General features: G+C 47.0%; 1 protein-coding gene across 6 annotated transcripts in view; it reads left to right on the forward strand.

Moving 5' to 3' along the window:
* cabin1 (calcineurin binding protein 1) overlaps positions 1–15,897 on the forward strand; it is a 35,291-nt gene extending 19,394 nt beyond the window's left edge. For 4 of the 6 annotated variants that reach the window (XM_030105622.1, XM_030105625.1, XM_030105626.1 and 1 more), the window contains 8 exons: positions 4,309–4,472; positions 4,562–4,658; positions 4,806–5,468; positions 7,858–7,932; positions 12,253–12,511; positions 14,217–14,375; positions 14,475–14,677; positions 14,744–15,897. In XM_030105622.1, the coding sequence (XP_029961482.1) occupies positions 4,309–4,472; positions 4,562–4,658; positions 4,806–5,468; positions 7,858–7,932; positions 12,253–12,511; positions 14,217–14,375; positions 14,475–14,677; positions 14,744–14,917 (1,794 nt within the window). In that variant the 3' untranslated portion in view covers positions 14,918–15,897. The remainder of the gene's footprint in view (positions 1–4,308; positions 4,473–4,561; positions 4,659–4,805; positions 5,469–7,857; positions 7,933–12,252; positions 12,512–14,216; positions 14,376–14,474; positions 14,678–14,743) is intronic. The other 2 variants (XM_030105624.1, XM_030105623.1) reach the window with 2 other exon arrangements.
* The last annotated feature ends 1,054 nt before the right edge of the window (positions 15,898–16,951 follow it).

Consider the following 16,951-nt stretch of genomic DNA (forward strand, 5'->3'; position numbering starts at 1 on the left):
AAAAGAAAAGGGAAGGTAATGAAATCAATCTTGCATTTTCCGTGATTTGAAGGATTTCTTCATTTGAGGGTGCTTTTTTTTTCCCTCTCACTCCGACATTCAGGTGATAGTTTAATAGTTCATCACGGGCCTTGGAGGCTATTAGGAATCACCTTGAGTTACTGTAACATTGATTTTTTTTTTTCTTTAATCACAGCTATTGAAAGCCTTTGTGAGCGAACAGAAAGGCTGAATCTAATGACTCTGCTGCTGGCGTGTCGGGCCCGTGCTGCTCGCCGCTCGCCGCTCCTGTCGAGTAGTCGTGAGGAGTCCCTGTGTGTTCACTCAGGCAGGCACGGCGTCGCCGCCTCCTGATCCCGCCCCGCCCGGCACAGGCAGATATCTTGCTTACATATTCTTCCTCCCACTCACAGGATCGCTCTCCATGAATCTCCAGAGAAAACACACTTTCCTTGTTGCTGCCTTTCCGATGAACGTCAATCCATGCCTGTCTCGCTCCTCTCCACACAGCTTGGTTTGAACCAGGCCTGTTTATTTGTGAGTGAGCATTCATTTCCAGTCGAACTGCCTAAAAATGTGCCTTTGCTCGTAGGTAGATCTCGGTGTCTTGTTCTGTTAAGTTAACACAGTCTTCTGGGGAAGAGTTACACTTGCATTACTTTCCTGGGTTTGATGTATGACTCAAACGTTGGAGTGTTCAGCTGGGCAGTGTGCCGTAGGTGGAGCCTCACCAAGGAGAACCTTGTTTTTTTTCTTTTTTAGAGGAGGAGTGCTTCTCCAATGAATTCATTTTTTAGAGGTTGATATTTGGATTTGCGTGTGGGAGGGTTTACTCAGACTGCCTCGGCTTTTTTTTTTTTTTTTTTTCTCTCTCTCATTGCCAACCTCTGCTCTGTTATTGGTTGAGCCTGATATTTTGAGCAGGGTTTTTTTTTCCCTCACACACACACACACACACACACACACACACAACAGGAAACAGGAAAAACAAGGTGTGTTTGCTTGGTATATTTTTGGTGGCCAGCTGGAGAGGCACAGCCAGAGTTGAAGAGAAGAAGGTGAGGAGATGTTTGCAGGCAGGAGGCACCATGTTTTCTCTTTCTAAGGTGGGCTTTCCTCACACACACCTCAGACCTTCTCCCTGTAGTTATGCGGCTCTTGTTCTGTTGTCGGTCTGCCATCTCGGTGCAGTGACAGGCCGACAGTGGATCCATTTTTCAGCCAGTTTATTCTCTCTTGTGCTTTTCCTGTTGCTCTGTCGATAGGATGATCACGCTCGCCCCCTCCCCCTGGCTGTTTTTTTTTTTTCTCTACTCATCTCCTCTCTCTGTTGCACTCGTTCTTTTTCCTCATTACTCTCTCACTCCTCTGTTTGTGTGTGTATTGTGTGGGTGTTCACTAATGGGCGGGAGTTTCTCCAGGAGCCTGCGATTGGCTGGTAAAGGCCTGCGAGGATTGGCTGGAAGCTGTGTATAGTGTGCGAGAGGAGGAGGAGGAGGAGGAGGAGGAGGGGGAGGACTCCAGCAGGCTGGGGTCAGGGGAGAGCAGAGAGAGAGTGCGTGGGTGTTTTTGTTTTGAGATGGCAGGGTTTGAAATCAGGAGAGGACCGAGTCAGCTCGTCTGTCAGCGGCACGCTGAGTTTCTCTGCCCTGACTCCAGCGCCGTGTCTCCTCCCGCAAAGGCAGCTGCCATTCCCCTCCTCTGCTCCTCTGCTGCCATGTGCAGCTGTGCTTCCCTCCTCTGCGCTCCAGCAGCTCTCGCTGCCCTCGCACCCAAATGCAGCCCACCCCGTGCTCTCTGATCGTGAGCCGCTTTCAGGGTGGAGGCGCTGTCAGGGCTGCTGGTGCCGCCGCCGCCGCCACCGGCAGGAAACTGCCCAAAAAAGAGTACTAGCACAGGCACCGTGGAGTAGCTCTGTTTGGTGATGGTGAGTTGTTTTCTCTGCTTCCTTCTGACTTCATGATTGTTGCGGCTGTACCGAGAGCATTGATGTTTTCATTGTTTGATATATTAAAAAAAAAAAAAAAGTGTTTTCAACCGCTTCTACAGAAACCTGAATTCTAGTTTATGTACATCATGAAGTAAATAATCATCAAAAAAGAGAATGTTGTTAGAAGCTGGTAGGAATGGTCTACAAGCAGCCATGTTTGATTTCTCCCTTGATTTTAGCCTCAAAAGTTTGAATCCAGTGAGATTGTAACTGCAGGTGAGATGTAGAAGCGACTGCTGCCTGCTGCAACACACGCAAACAGTGGTTTGAGCAACTTTCCTGTGGCTGCTATTCTGGGCCTGTGCCTTTCCTGTTATCATTGGCATGTTTACTCATTTGCAGATGATGTCCGAAACACCATAAATCAGAGTCTTTTCATAATGTTGGGGAAGTGGCTTTTTGTGAGGGCGTTCATACTAAGATCAGTTATTCTTCATTTCCTCTTTTCCTTGCAAAGTGGTGAAAACATTTCCTTTTGCGGCTGTTAGTAACACTTGAAGAAATTACTCGATGAGTTTTTTTTCCTCTCTCTTTCTCCCACAACTATCACGTGATGCTATTTTAAACATGAAAACAAACCAAAGAGGGTTTTTTTTTTCATTTGTTGTTCGGTCTTTTCAAACAAACGATTCTCATCATATTTTCCGACGTTTATCCCTTCTTTGCATCTTAATCCCCGATTCTTGCTTGATGCATTGGCCACAGCTGTGCCAAAACTGCCGCTGCAGATAAAGCAATGGTCATATTTCCTGTCACACAAAAAAAGGGGGGGAAAAAGATGCTTAAAATTATTGCAGTTAAAGTCTTACAAATCTGCTTTAGCCGTTGTGCTGAATGATAATCTGTGCAAAGCCATGGCTCTGCTTCCCTTAGACAGATTTGCGGTGGCCGGACGGTTCTCTGATGAAGAACAACTCTCCTCCATTAGAGATGTTTTCCTAAGTGAGCAAAGCCCACCCCCCATAGCATCACAGGGAACTTGTTGGCAGCTTTCTTGTAATCTGTGCGTTTAAAGGTTGAAACCCTCCCGAGCCCCGACAGATTGCATCATATCATAATATTGATGCATTTATATTAAATGCATACATATGTGCACCTTTTCACATGATAACATTGGATTAATTGAATGAATTCTGATCTAAGTAACAAAAAATATGACATGAGTTTCCTACAGTTTCTGCATTCTTTAAAGAAAAGATTGTGGGTTTTTTGTTTTTCGCTTGTGAGCAGCAGTTTGACACTTTCTTCAGCTCATCCTGAGGAATGTGCTTTGTTTTCAGAGGCTTTTCTTTCCTTTTTTTTTTTTTAAATCTTTGTTCTGTGGTTCCTTCGGCTTTCAAAATGCCATCTGACAGTCTGGAGCTGGCTGTTCGGAGGAGCCCGGCGCTCCTCATGCCTCCAGCAGCTGATAGAGCCGTCTCATTTGTTTTTGCTCCCGTCCCGATATGGTCATCTTTGTTTTGCCTCACACACACGTTTCCTCGAGTCTGTTCCTGCGCGGCGTGCCACGTGCTTTGCGATTGTAGGGCCGTGCGCCGCTCAGGCCACCATCTGCACTCGCATCAGTGGCTCCGGCGTGCGGATCCTCCGCTCGGTCTACCTGCAGAGAGGACATGTGCTCGCTGGAAAGGTGGACTCCTCCATCAAAAACACGCCTCCTCTGTGTTTGTTGGCAGCTCGCTGGTTGTTTTGTTGCAGGACTTGGACAGAGCTGAGCACTAATGAGGCTGCCTATCCTGTGTGCCCAGAAAGCGAGCCCCCCTCCTGCCCACCTTTTACACGGCCAGCTTGTCCGCAAAGATCTCCTCCCGCAGCCTTTCCGTCCCCTCATTAGGGTTTATTCTTTAAATGCCATGTGTTTCACTCACATTTATTTCTCTTGCCATTCTTTCAGTCTTTTTTTTTTTCTTCCTTCTATTCATTATTTGTTTCCATGTGTTTTTACACTTCACAGGCTCTTGAAAAAAGAAAAAAAAATCTAGTGGGAGCAGAACTCAGTCGTAAAAACACAAACTTTATTAAATTGGACGGTTGAGGTGTTGCAGCGGCTCCCGCTCCTGGAGACCGCTCGGCCTCCTTAATCAATTTTGAATCAAGTGCTGCAATTTCACCAATCGGCTGCTTGTGTTATTTCTATAATCATTTCGTCGGCGGCGTGTTTATGTTGCGGCTGTTCCCTTTTCACCCCGTGGTCCGTATCAGGAAATATGGACGACGGTTGTTGGATGGCGATTTTGTTGAAACATTAAAACTGAAGGTCTGATTCTTTGGTGTTCTGTCTTTTTTTTTTTTTTTCTTCCCCTCCTATCCTCTTTCAGGGCATCTGGCGTATTCCAGTAGATGAGATTGATCGCCCGGGAAGTTTTGCCTCTCATATGAACCGATCCATTGTGCTCTTGCTGGAGGTGTTGTCTCAGCTTAAGGATCACGACACTCTGCTGAAAGTCTCATTCATGCTGCAGAGAACCCCTGATCAGGGAAAGTAAGGACCCCTCTTCTATCTCACTCTCGTCTCTTTCATGTCTTATATATATGTTTTCCCTCATTTCTCACTTTCTTTCTCCCGTGAAGGAAGTATTTACGGGATGTTGATCGTCAGGTTTTGGCCAAGAGAGCATTTTTCCTAACTGTTAAAGTCTTGGAGGACAATCTGAATAGTCTGACTGGGGTAAGCAAGCACCGCCCGCTGCACGCACACACACACACACACACACACACACACACACACACACTCGTACGGCAGAGAAACCGCTCAGTGGTTGAGAAGCCTGGCATGCACCTACTTCGTGTTTTGACAGGTCCTGTTCTCTTTCAGGTGTCTGAGCAGCTTCCTAAAGCGCCTGCGCCCTCCATGGGGGAAATGACCACGACAGACACATCCAGCAGGCCCAGCTCAGAGGACGGCAAGCATGCTCTGCCCAAGAAGCCCGGCCTCACGGAGGGAGCGTGTGCCGCCGACACGGCGCCGAGGGACGCTCCTCAAGCCCAGCTCGCCTCGCCGCCGCCATCAGTGGACAAAGGGAGCAAGGTTCAGGACGCTGTCGGGAGCGAGGGCCACAGAGCGGGGCCCGAGGAGCCCATGGAGACGGACACTGGCCCCTGGAGGAGGCCCTCCAACGCCACAGATTCTCAAGCCGGCCAAGCGGAGGCCGAGCCCTCCCCGAGCGTCATGGAGCCGCAGCACAAAGCGGCCGAGAGCAGCCGGACACCAGAGCTGTCTCTGGAGGAGCTGAGTATCAGTTCCCGACAGCAGCAGCTTCAGGCCTCGGCGCCCAAGGTCACCGCGGCAGCCGGCGGCGCGGATCAGGCCTCACTACGAAAACCAAACAGGAAACGGAAACTTCTCGAGGACGTGGAGTCCGGAAAAACCCTGCTGCTCGATGCCTACAGAGTGTGGCAGCAAGGCCAGAAGGTCATGACCTATGACCTGGGACGCATTGAGAAGATCATGTCTGAGACTTACATGCTCATAAAGCAGGTAAACCTCATTCCAGATGTTCTGTCGTCCCAAACCTCTGCATTCACGCACGCACATCTCTGTTGTCTGATTTTTTTTTTTGCTCAGTCACATATGATCAGCCGGGAGCTCTCCGAAAATGATTTGACATGAGAAGCTCGGTTTTTGTTGAATCATAAACGCCCACATAAAAAAAAACGGGGACTTTCCCTCCGTTTTGCTTTCAGTCATTCTGACAAATCGGGTGTAAAGCAGACCGGCGTTTCACTCTCATTGACCTAAATCAAACCTCTGACTTCGGTCTTTCGGTTGTTGCTTCAGCAGCTCTGTGATGGTTGCAAACTCACTTTTGCTGGTTTTCTTTTTCTTCTGAGTGCGATACATTTTGATTATATTTACCAAGCGTTTTCTAATTCTGCATACAAGTCTTACGTGCAAGCAATTGAAAGTTTTCTACTGTCCAATTCAACAGTTTTTACAATAAATTAGACCAGTAATAAAAAGATATGGCAGCATAACACCATTAAAGACACAAAAGTCTGTCAGATCACAATAAATAGGACTTGTAGTACAGCACAGGCACAGGATGTCTGCTTCTCTGTTAGATCTCTACCGAGTTAGAGACAACCACAATAAATTAGAATCGAGAGGCTGGCCCTTAACACAATTCAGTTTTTGTTTTGTTTTTTGTTTTTTTTAGGTTCTGGAGCTGCTAGTCTTTTCCAGTGTTATTTGAGAAAACATTTCGTGAGCACCACCCATACCAGAGTTGCCAGAACCAGCCTCGACATGTTTCCTGTCACATCGCGCAGCTAATAGATGTGGAGGTTTCTCAAAAAGCCCCACACGATTCCGTGCTTGATATTTTGTGGTTTTATAGTCTGCTGCTCGTGCACAGTTGTACTTCACAGGTGCATTTTGCCTCCTTTCCTGTTACGGTTGCTAGTTGCTGATCACAGTACGCCATCTTTTCTTCTGCTTCGTTGTAAAGGTGTTGCAACAAAGTCTCACTAAATCATGCGTTGTAGACCGACAGAACATTTCCTCCCATCAAAGTAACAAGTGAGAAATTAAAGCTGCTTAATTTTTCCCCCATTAAGAAACTCAACTACACATCATGTCTAGCAGTTTTTCCACGCTCGACTGCTCAGATTATTGTTTCAGAATGTCTTCCAATGACATTTCTCTGCTGTCGTCAAGCGCACGGTGTAGCAGTTCCTCCAGGTTTTACCTCCTGACCTTTCTAACACAGTAATCTGAGACCCTGAGTCAGAATAATGACCATGTAAGTTCACGATGCTGAATTTTCCTCTTTCTGATCATGTTCCTGGCATGAGTGTGAGAGGCCTACGCTGGCAGATATGTATGAACTGAATGAGGCTTGCAGGGGATTTGATATGGAAGCAGAGGGCGGTCCTCCATAACGCAGTGAAGCTCGACTCGGTCTGTGTAACAATTGGTCCAATTTAAAAACTCGGCCGAGGATGCTGTAGAACCCCTCCCTCCGGGGGTCCCTGAACCGCTGTTAAGGGGCTGCTGCAGGGAACGCCGCAGTAATCCTGTTCAGCTGTTAAAGAGTGCGGCGTCGCGCTGGAGCGAAGCTCGCCAAATTCCCACACACACGCGGCCGTTGAACCGGGCCTCAATTTGGACCCAGCTTGTGCATCAGAGGCCAGAGCTCAGGCGAAATCCCACCGGCTCAGCAAGAGAGTCGCATTTCTTCCTCTGTTTCACAGCATAGAGTTAATTAACACGGTGAAACTCTTCGCATTTACTGATAAGCCGTTGTTCAAATCAGCATTTAGAAACCAAAACTGCGTTTTAGTGCCTCGTTATGAAATAACTCTCAATGAGTGCTGCTCGGCATCAGCCGACGTCGGCAACAGTTTCCCAGATGGAGGCGCAGTATGCAGTATGGCCTTGTTTTGGGTCATTGAATAGGCAGCAGAAGGCAGAGCTTTTGGAGATCTACTTTTTCACTTTGTGTGGCCGAAGTCTGACGTGTTGCGATATTTTTATTTTTGAATGGATGCTGAAGCTTTGTGGAAGGTTACCTGTCTGCAGGTCCAGATAAAAACATGGCATGAATAGGAACGCCATGCCTGTGGTGAAATGTCCCAAATACAGGAGGCGGGCTTCAAGTTTCATTGTGTAAATCAGTCCGTCTTTATGCTTTCAAATAAAACTCCTCACAGATTCAGGCATGAGAGGCAGTGCTTTTCAAAATAAATAAAAAAAAAAAAACGGTCATTAAAAAGAAAACGCTCATGATTGAGCATCTATTATACATTTATCCTTGATAGTTATAGTCACTGTTCTTGATTTAGATCTTTTTTACATTTAAAGCAGTCATATCACGTTCAAGACGAATGTGCTGCTGTGATACTTACCTCCTGTTCTCCTGCCTCAGGTTGACGAGGACGTTGCTCTGGACCAAGCTGTGAAGTTCTGCCAGATCCAGTTGGCTACGTCTGCCCAAAGACAGGTAAAGCGGTGGAACTCTGCCGGATTATCTTTGTTTTCATCTCCCCTTTTGTTCCAGCAGCTCACAGTCGAGTCGGCATTTTTAAAAATACATTTATATCCACGCTACACTACCGGTCTATTCCATCCTAAGACCCTTTTCTTTTATAATCAAACTGGACTCGCAAAACGATTAAAGGCTTTATTCTCCAGTTTGTGACGACGGGATGTGGGCGGGATTTTGGTGACTTAAATTACACTGTTTTCAAGACTCTAAAGGAAAAATCCTGCCATGAAATTAGCTTTATGCTTTTGAACATCGTGAGAAAACACTTAACCAAGCATGTAATTTCTGATAAAGCACAACCGCCCTGACACAAAAACGCCGCACTCAGGATTAATTACAGTCTTGTCTGCAGGATGGCGCACGGAGCGTTAACGGCAAAGCTCAAATCATCCCGCTCATAATAACCCGCTGTTGTAGATCACGATAGATATTCAGCATCTGTAGTAAAACGTTGTTTATCGGACGATGACTAACTTGGCAATTCCTCGCCTTGAAGTCGAACCTGCTCCAGCCTGCCAGCTCTAAAGATAGCCCAAAGTGTGGTGTGAATGTTCCCTGTTGCCCGTTCAGCCTCGATCCGCAGCCGCCAAACTCCTCGTCGTCGTATTTATCCATGTGATTTGCTCATTTACACGAACGAGAAGCACAGAGCGAAGTGTCAGAAACCTCTGAATTCATGAATTGAGGACATCGTCTTGATTTATAATCCCCTGTGTGCTCTGTCTCAGTCGGTGTCGGTGTCCGTCTTCCCCCCCCCCCCCCCCCTCCACTTCCTCTCATCCCTCCTCCTGCCCACACAGTCATCAAGGGTCTTTCTTCCCACATCTCGTTGTCACGGTGATGTTCTCTGTACCTCGGGATCATGACGAGAAGTTGTGAAGCACACTGAGCGGGTTGTCATTGAAAAAAATTTTTAAAAATCTTCCAAAGCATCACAGCAAACCAGATTCCTCACGTCCGTAAAAAAACTCATGTACGTATTGAAAATCTCGTTCAGCTGCGTTTATTTACATCATGGAAATATTTTTCCAGTCTGATTGAATTCCCCCTGATTAAGTGACCAGATTTTTTTTTTTCCCATTTGCGTGAATAAAGTGATTAGACTGGTGTCTGGTTCGATATGCATCATATAAATCTTATGATTCGATCAGTGGGCAAATCCCACAATGCTTTGCAGTGTGATGCTGGTCTTCATAGGTGATCGCTCATCCAGTGTCGGCCGGAAGTCCCCCAGTGCTGAAGACAGATTTCTTAGCTCAGCTCCGAGTTTCTGTCTATCTTTATTTAGAAAATGCAACAAAAAAAAACGTTCCTTGCATTAAAGGTGCATTAAGGAGTTTTTAAGTTTCATGCGATGCAGCGGCCCCTGCAGGCCTTGGGCGTAACTGCAGCTTAGCGAAACGCTGTCTGTGGCTTGCATCCATGTACGTGCACCGAAGAGGGGAACTCCTTCCTCGCTCTTTTAGTAGCGCTCCAGTAAAATGTAAGTTTCTCCTGCCTGGTGGGGTCTGTGCTGGAGCTGTGGCAGCGCTAGAAGCCGGTCTTTTCTTACTTTCTGGAAGATCCATCCTCATACTGCTCAGTTGCTGCTCGCTAAGCATCTGGCGGAGTAATGGCAAACAAAACGAAACCTAAGGAAGTCAGGCCAGCGGGAACGCGCATTACGTCATTCCTTTGAAATTCTCCCCAAAAAAATTCTGGTGCCGGACCGGCACTGTGACTTTCAAGTGACAATTTAGCGCTGTTAGAGGTACTTGTAATGAATATGTCGGGGCACATTGTACACATCATTGAACATATTTATGGTGGAAAATAAGTATTTTTAAAGTTGAAAAACTCCTTAATGCACCTTTAAGTTACACTAAACACCAGTCAGCCACAGGGTTTCTGACACCAGCATGAAGCTCTGCAGCAGCCCGTCTCACTGCCACCACTGAGGCTCGGTAAACGACGAGTTTCCCCCTCTATTCTTTCTCCGGACCACTTTTGATCAATACTGACCCCTGCAGACCGGAACAGCCTGAAAGAGCTGCAGTGTTTGGAGATTGTCAGGTTGTTACGCCTGCTTGTATCTAAAAGTTCATATATAAAATTCCTTTTGACTGTCTAGTAGGCACGGCTGCTGTTTTAATTGCCAGCTGAATGTGGGATTATTGATTTGTTTGTCGGTTTGATAAAATTAGCCTGCATGTGGTGCTCGGTGCTCTTGTGGGCCCAAGATCTGCAAAAGATGTGGCGCGATTACACAAAAGCTCATTTTGCAGTCCTTTCAAACTGCAGTTAACGTGTAATTAATGTGCCGCTGACTCATGTGAGGATGTGGTCGCCCTTGTATGTGGCGGGAAAGTGAGAGCTCAGCTGAAGGACGAGGGGGGGGGGGGGGGGGAAACCTCCTGCCTGCTTACAGATTCACACGTTGTTCTTTTCAGACTGGGTCCCTCGTTTTCTTTTCTGTCCGGTTTGTTTCCATATTTTTATAAATTTAGGAGTTTATTTTATTTAGCTGAAAATCGCCACTTCAGCCACTTGTTTTTCGGCTGACTTTGAGGATTATTTAAGCTGTAATCATCAAGGAGTCTGAGCCCAGGAAGCTCCGGCATCGCCGTCTTTTCTGCAGCGTTTTAATTCAATTTGGTCGTCCTGTCTGAAAGCGGACCAGACCTCGACGCAGCATTAAGAGCTGCTCTAATCTGCTTCGCAGCTCAATCTGGATCATGGCGAACAATCATTTGCTTTGTATTGTTGAACTTCTGTTCAGTCGATACCCAAAATGCACCACACACACACACACACCCACACACGCAGCAGCGCAGCGCTGTGTACTGTAATCTTCCCAGGTACAGTGTTTTTCCAGGCCACGCAGTCCAGCTGACTTGTTGGTGTCTTTGCCGGCGATGTTTAATTCATGAGCAGTGAATCATGGGAGCTCGGAGCGGCCGCTGTCTAAGGTTTTTTGGAAGGCTACTCTGTTTGTTTGATTCGCCCGTGCTGCGCTGCGTGAATCCCGTGGGGAGCTTCATCACACGCAGCTGTGATTCAGAGCACAATTTGACTTTGACTGCCAGCGAGACGCGGTACGAGCGCTCGCTCATTGCCAAACGCTCCTGTACTTCCACACCGCATCTGTTAGAGCGGGCCCGTTGTGACGGAGCGTATTGTTTACCCTTAATGTTGTCTTAGGCTCATCAAAAGATTGGTTTTGGAAATTATATTGCGTTGTAGAAAAAGTACTAGAACCAAAACTCACATGTCTTATGCCGGCCCTGCGTCACGTCAGTTTACCACAGCTTTACCTCCTGCAATACTAGCCAGTTAAAGTCTGTGCTGTGCTTTTATTGAATTAAAATGACAGCATTGCAGAGACAAAATGATAAAAAGCAGTTTATCCTTGACTTTGATCGTGGGCTGACCCGAGTTTCTACCCCAAGACGTGTATCTGCTGTTAAACCTTGTCTGTTGCTGTGGTGATATCTGGAAAAGAGAGCAGACCAATGAAATCGGGTTGAAAAATGCATTAAGAACTTTGATTTTAGAAATATAAATTAATTTATAAACTAACAAGTTGCAATTGACGTAGTCTTTTAAAAAAAATGAATGAAATTAAATATAATACATGATTAAAGGGCGTTAAACAGAGTCTGTGATATATTTTATGGTAGAGTTGAAAATATTGAGCTTTTTGTGATTTGAGTAGAAGAACTGATCCTTCAGCTCCTGCTTCATTTCATACACAAGGCTGCAGATCCTCCATCTGATTATTATTTTTTTTTAACAAAGAGTAGTTTTCATCCTACTTTTCATCCAAATGAAATTGAGAACTGGAGAAGGTGTATTCATGTCTTTAGCTGCTCCTCTGTGTTGCCATGGCAGCGGCTCTGGGAGCAGGGCGGCTGTTGTCACAGGTTGTTTGTGCAGCTCTTGTGTTTATAAGTGGTCCTCAAAAGGACACCCAGGAAAAGTAGCTCAGAGGGACGCAGTGTGTCGGAGAGCCAGGCTGCCTCCCGGCACCCAGCTCTCCGTTCAGCAGGCAGGCTTTGTGAGCCTCCGGACCCCCGCGGGACGCCGCCGCCGCCGCCGCCGCCGCTCTCTGAAGGATCACTGCTGATTACGTGTCTGGCTGGTAATGTTGATGTGGTGCTGTTAGCAAAGTGCGGCGTCGTATCGACTGCTCCTCCTCGAGTCTCTTGAAGTCGCGGACGGACCCCAGAGGTCAGCCCCTCCTCCTCCTCCTCCTCCTCCTCGCCGTGACGGCCGCTCCTCTCCTGTCTCCTCCAGTCTGCAGGCGATGCCCCGACCACCCCGAAGTACGCCAAGGAGCACCGAGACCTCTTCTTCCCCGCCGCCCTGCCCACGCCGGTCCTGCTCGCTCACCCCGCCTGCCACCCGCTGTCCGGTCAGGACGGACAAGCCAAAGCGCCGTACGAGCCCCTGAGCAAGCTGCCCCGACCTCCGACCTCAGGCTTCCAGGACCAGCCGCAGCACCGGCGAGCGGCGGCGGCGCCGACGGCGGCCATGGCCTTCCTGCCGCACACAGGTACGCTCAGCCGCTCTCATTATCTCAGTCCGTGTGTTGAAGGCTGTGTTAAAGTCCTTGCTGTTTGGATGGAGTTTTGCAGTGGAGCCAGCTGAGTTGTGCTTCAGTGCATGTGGCCAGCAGGGGGCGCCTGTGGCCTTCCACTGGTCTGTTACGTAACAGCAGCGCTGGCCTGGTTGTGTTCTGCCTTCTGGGTTTTGTCAGTCCCTGAACGAGAGTTTTAGAAAGCAGCGTCTCCTGGATTGTGGCTGCTCTTCTGCTTCTGGAGGGTTCTGGCTAAAAAAAAACAAAACTGAAGCCATTAATCACCACGAATAATCAGTTTACACCCAACCTTTACTGTCATTCTGCTAAAATAATGGAATTGTGTTCCATCCCAGTGTAAACTGGGTTTTCCCTGGTGATCTACATCTAATGCATCATGTTTCAGACGACATGAATGTCCAGTTCACTTATATCTTCTTGCATATTCTTCATATTATCTGCTTGTCATCAGTCTGAATTCTGACTTGTTTTCATGAAGCACCTGTGGTCATTTAACTTCCTCCAGTTGTGGGAGGAGTGACTTTCTCTTCTGTCTGATCGTGACTCATTAAGAGGAGCTATTCAGTTTGGAGGGCTTGAGCGTTTTCCCAAAACCTTTCCTTACTCTTTTAGTCACTTGTTATTGTCTTGCTGGTAACTAAATTCAAACTCCTGAAGTGTTAAAGAAAATATAAGAAACAACCTGACAGCGACTTTTGACTTTTTCAGATCAGGTCTGAGAAAACTAAAAATCAGCATTTCTAAGGGAACAATGACGATAATAAAAGCTGAAACATAGAATATTTTTATGATTGTCATTATCAGCTTTCTGACTGCTGATCCTGAGAGACATGGGAAGAAGCAGTTCGGAGCCAATCCATGTACATGAAGTCATTATTAAACGTAATGTAGAACAGATTAATACAAATATGATCAATTTAATTCTTAATAATATTCTGTGGTTTAAATCAGTGGCAGTACTGAGCATGACTCTTTGCCACATAGTTTTTTTTTTTTTTGTTTTTTTTTTTAATTCCTTGATTCAAAACTCAGGATACATCGATATTCAGCAAGTTCGATTCCAGTTCTTGAGTTCATTTCTTCTCCAGTAACCCGTTCACATATCAGCACTTCATATCAGCAGAAACAGACCCTCGGTGACAGATTCCTCCCTTCTCTCCTCTCGCCTCTCGTCAAACTGTGGATTTGTTACAAATTCCAGGAGTTGGGCCACCGTGCAGAAACAAACTCTGTTTATACACACACACACACACACACACACACACAGGAGGCATCAAGCAACCCTGCACCGGCATCTATTATGTAACGGTTTCCAAGGCAACGTTATGAGAGGAGTCTGAGAGCATATTGGATCATTTCGTGTTTATATTTGTGGCTCTATAAGCTGCAGGGGGGAGTCTGGTTCTCGCACGCTCACTGCATCTACCTGTCTAATGAACAACACACACACACACACACACACACACACACACACACACACACAAATGAAACCACACACTGACAAAAGGGTTTTATTTGTGTGAACACGGGAAAGAAACCATGTGCTGAGGACATGAGGACATTTCTCTGGGCAGCACGTCGGATTCCGTTCTGTAATTTGTGAAGAAAAAAACATGAATTTTTCAGAGAGGATGACCAGAATGTTGTTGTGGGCCCACAGAGGAGCGGGAGGAGCCTTCAGAGGGGCTCCTGTACCGACAGCAGGAGTCGCACCTCTGCCAACAGATGAAGCTGGCCACAGTCTCCCAGGGGCAGGAGACGGCGGCGTCCTGGTTCCAGGAGGAAACGGCCACATGTAGCAGCACACAGCCTTGTCCAGGTCAGAGTCCCTCGCAGAAAGGTCGAAGGTCAATTCAGCTTTCGCGTGCCTTCAGTAGTTACTGATAATCAATGATCTGCTTTCCGCCGTGTCTCCCAGACCAGCAGCAACACGCCAGCAGCGAGCAGTCCAAGCTTCCAGACCCCAGCCGGATCCGTTCCCGAGTCCCGCCCAACATGCCAAAGCTTTTCATCCCTTCCACCGTCACCAAGTTCCCCCCGGAGATCACGGTGACGCCGCCCACGCCGACCCTCCTCTCGCCCAAAGGCAGCATCTCAGAGGAGACCAAGCAGAGACTTAAGGTATGCCCTCTGCTGCCGCGCCTCGGCGCCCCGCGTCCGAGGCCCTCCCAGTCTAACGTTCAACAGCGCCCCCTGCTGTCTGCCCCCGCACAGAACGTCATCCTGTCCTCCCAGTCCGCCGCCACGGTCAAGAAGGACACGCTGAGCCAGCCGGCGCTGGAGGTGCAGGAGACGTCCAGCCAGGAGTCGTCCCTGGAGAGCGAGGAGTCGGACGAGGAGGACGACTACATGGACGTGTGAGGCGGCGGCGGCCCCCGAAAAACTCCACTACAGCCGTCTGTCTCCATGCTACTGCTCCCTCACGTGCATTAGAAGAAAACAAAGCACTCCCAGGCTGATCAAACGCAGTATTTTCATTGGCTGTCCTGCTGCATGCGGCGGACCGGTGTGGCTTCAGTCTCACAGCATGTCGGTTTTGTGCCATTCCTGCATCTCACTCATCAGCTCGCCGTGCCGCACCCCGGACGCGCCCGGCGGTCCCACCGTTATGCATCTTTTCTATGTCGCGCGCGGCGCCGATCCGAGGCGCCCGCCGTCCCCCTCCTCCTCCCGAAACCTTTCCCCCGGCACGAGACTCTCATCTCCAGGCCGCTCCGAGTCGGTACGCCATCCGTTCCAGCGCACACGGACAATCGGCTGCAGCCGAGGCTCGTGGGTTCGACGAGCCTCAGAACCCGTAGCAGATTGGAAATGTTTACACTTAACGTTCGGGATGTTTTTCAGTTTGCACTTAACTTTGTGCTATTTTTGTACACGCTGTATTTCTTGTAATATTCTGTCCTATATATTTTTGTTTTTCTTCGGTGTGCATTTGTAGCTAAAGAAGAACAGTTCTTACCAGGAAAGACGTTCTGTCACCAGCACTGATCTGAATGGGGAAAAAAAAAAAAGACTTTTCAGTTATTAGGAATTAGTTTTTGTACATATCACAATCCAAATATATATTTGTGATGGTTTGAGGATTGACTTGCATGTGTGGCGGGGAGAGCATTCAGAGGATGGTCACTTTAATGCGTGCTGAAGAAGAGTCCTATACAGATGCCTTTTTCATTTAAATTATGGAAGAATTGTCACAAATTTAGCTCAACTCAGAGGAAGACAACCGAATGTTTTTTACAGATTGTTTTCTATAAATAGAAAGATTGTGTCTTGAAAGCTGTCTAAAACTGATTTTTAAAAAAAAGGGCACACGAGTAATTGTAAAATATCACCCTTGATAAGAGAAACTGTTTTGTATTTTCTTTTTTTTGCTTTCTGTTCCAGTGTAAGATACTTTTCTATTGTTCCGCTGAGCTTCTGGGAATGTACCGCAGCCGACAGGGTGAGCCGGCCGCTGGCTGCTGGAGTCCAACTCTTCTGTCCGGACTCAACGCATTATCGATGTCAAACCAAAAATATATTGAAGAAACATGTGCTGCTTCTCTGCTCTGGTTTTTTTGGGTTTTGGTGGGCTGCATTAGGGCCTCTGGCCTTATGTTTGACACACCTGATACAGACCACATCGATCCACCCCTTTATAATAGGGTTTACTTTTTTAAATGTCTAAAATGTGTCGGTGTGATTGACTCACTGAACCTCAGCTGAAGTAAAATCAGTCGATCGCGTTGTGGTTTATCTCACGTGCACGCGCTGCCGCACGTTTACCAGCAAGCCGTGAAGAATTCGCCGTAATGCCTCTTCTGGAAAGAAACCAAAGAATCAAAAGACGAAGACAAGAAGCAGCAACGCGCAGAAAACAGCTGTCAAGGTAAATTTTATGTGTATTTAGAGTTTGTGAAGACATTTCAGCGTGGAGGATTAAAGATGAACGTATTCTCTTGCTTTCAAGTCAATGCTTCAACTTCATTAATTTTAAAAAAAAAGATCAGTTATATAATGAAAAATATCTGCAGCAATCAGATACACAAACTCTGACAAGCTTCACTGGTAACTAAACAGACTGTCTGAAATAATTGCTATTTGTCTATCAATAATAGAAAAATATTTCAAAAATCACTGGAAAAAAACACTTAAGATACTTGATAAGTTACTGCATTTTTTTAAAAAGATAAAGGCACATGACAGTCATGCATCTTAACCAGCAGGGCCTCGACATGCAAACGAAAATCATTAAAACTACGAGGAGTGAATGATGCCCCAAAGGAGGAGAAGAAAACATGAATAAGACAAATGGTAAATGGACTACACTTATATAGCTCTTTTTACCCTGCACTGACAGAGCCCAAAGCGCTTTACACTGCAATATCACATTCACCCATTCACACTCACATTCAC

Source organism: Salarias fasciatus, chromosome 12 (genome assembly GCF_902148845.1).
Source record: "Salarias fasciatus chromosome 12, fSalaFa1.1, whole genome shotgun sequence".
NCBI classification, from domain to species: domain Eukaryota; kingdom Metazoa; phylum Chordata; class Actinopteri; order Blenniiformes; family Blenniidae; genus Salarias; species Salarias fasciatus.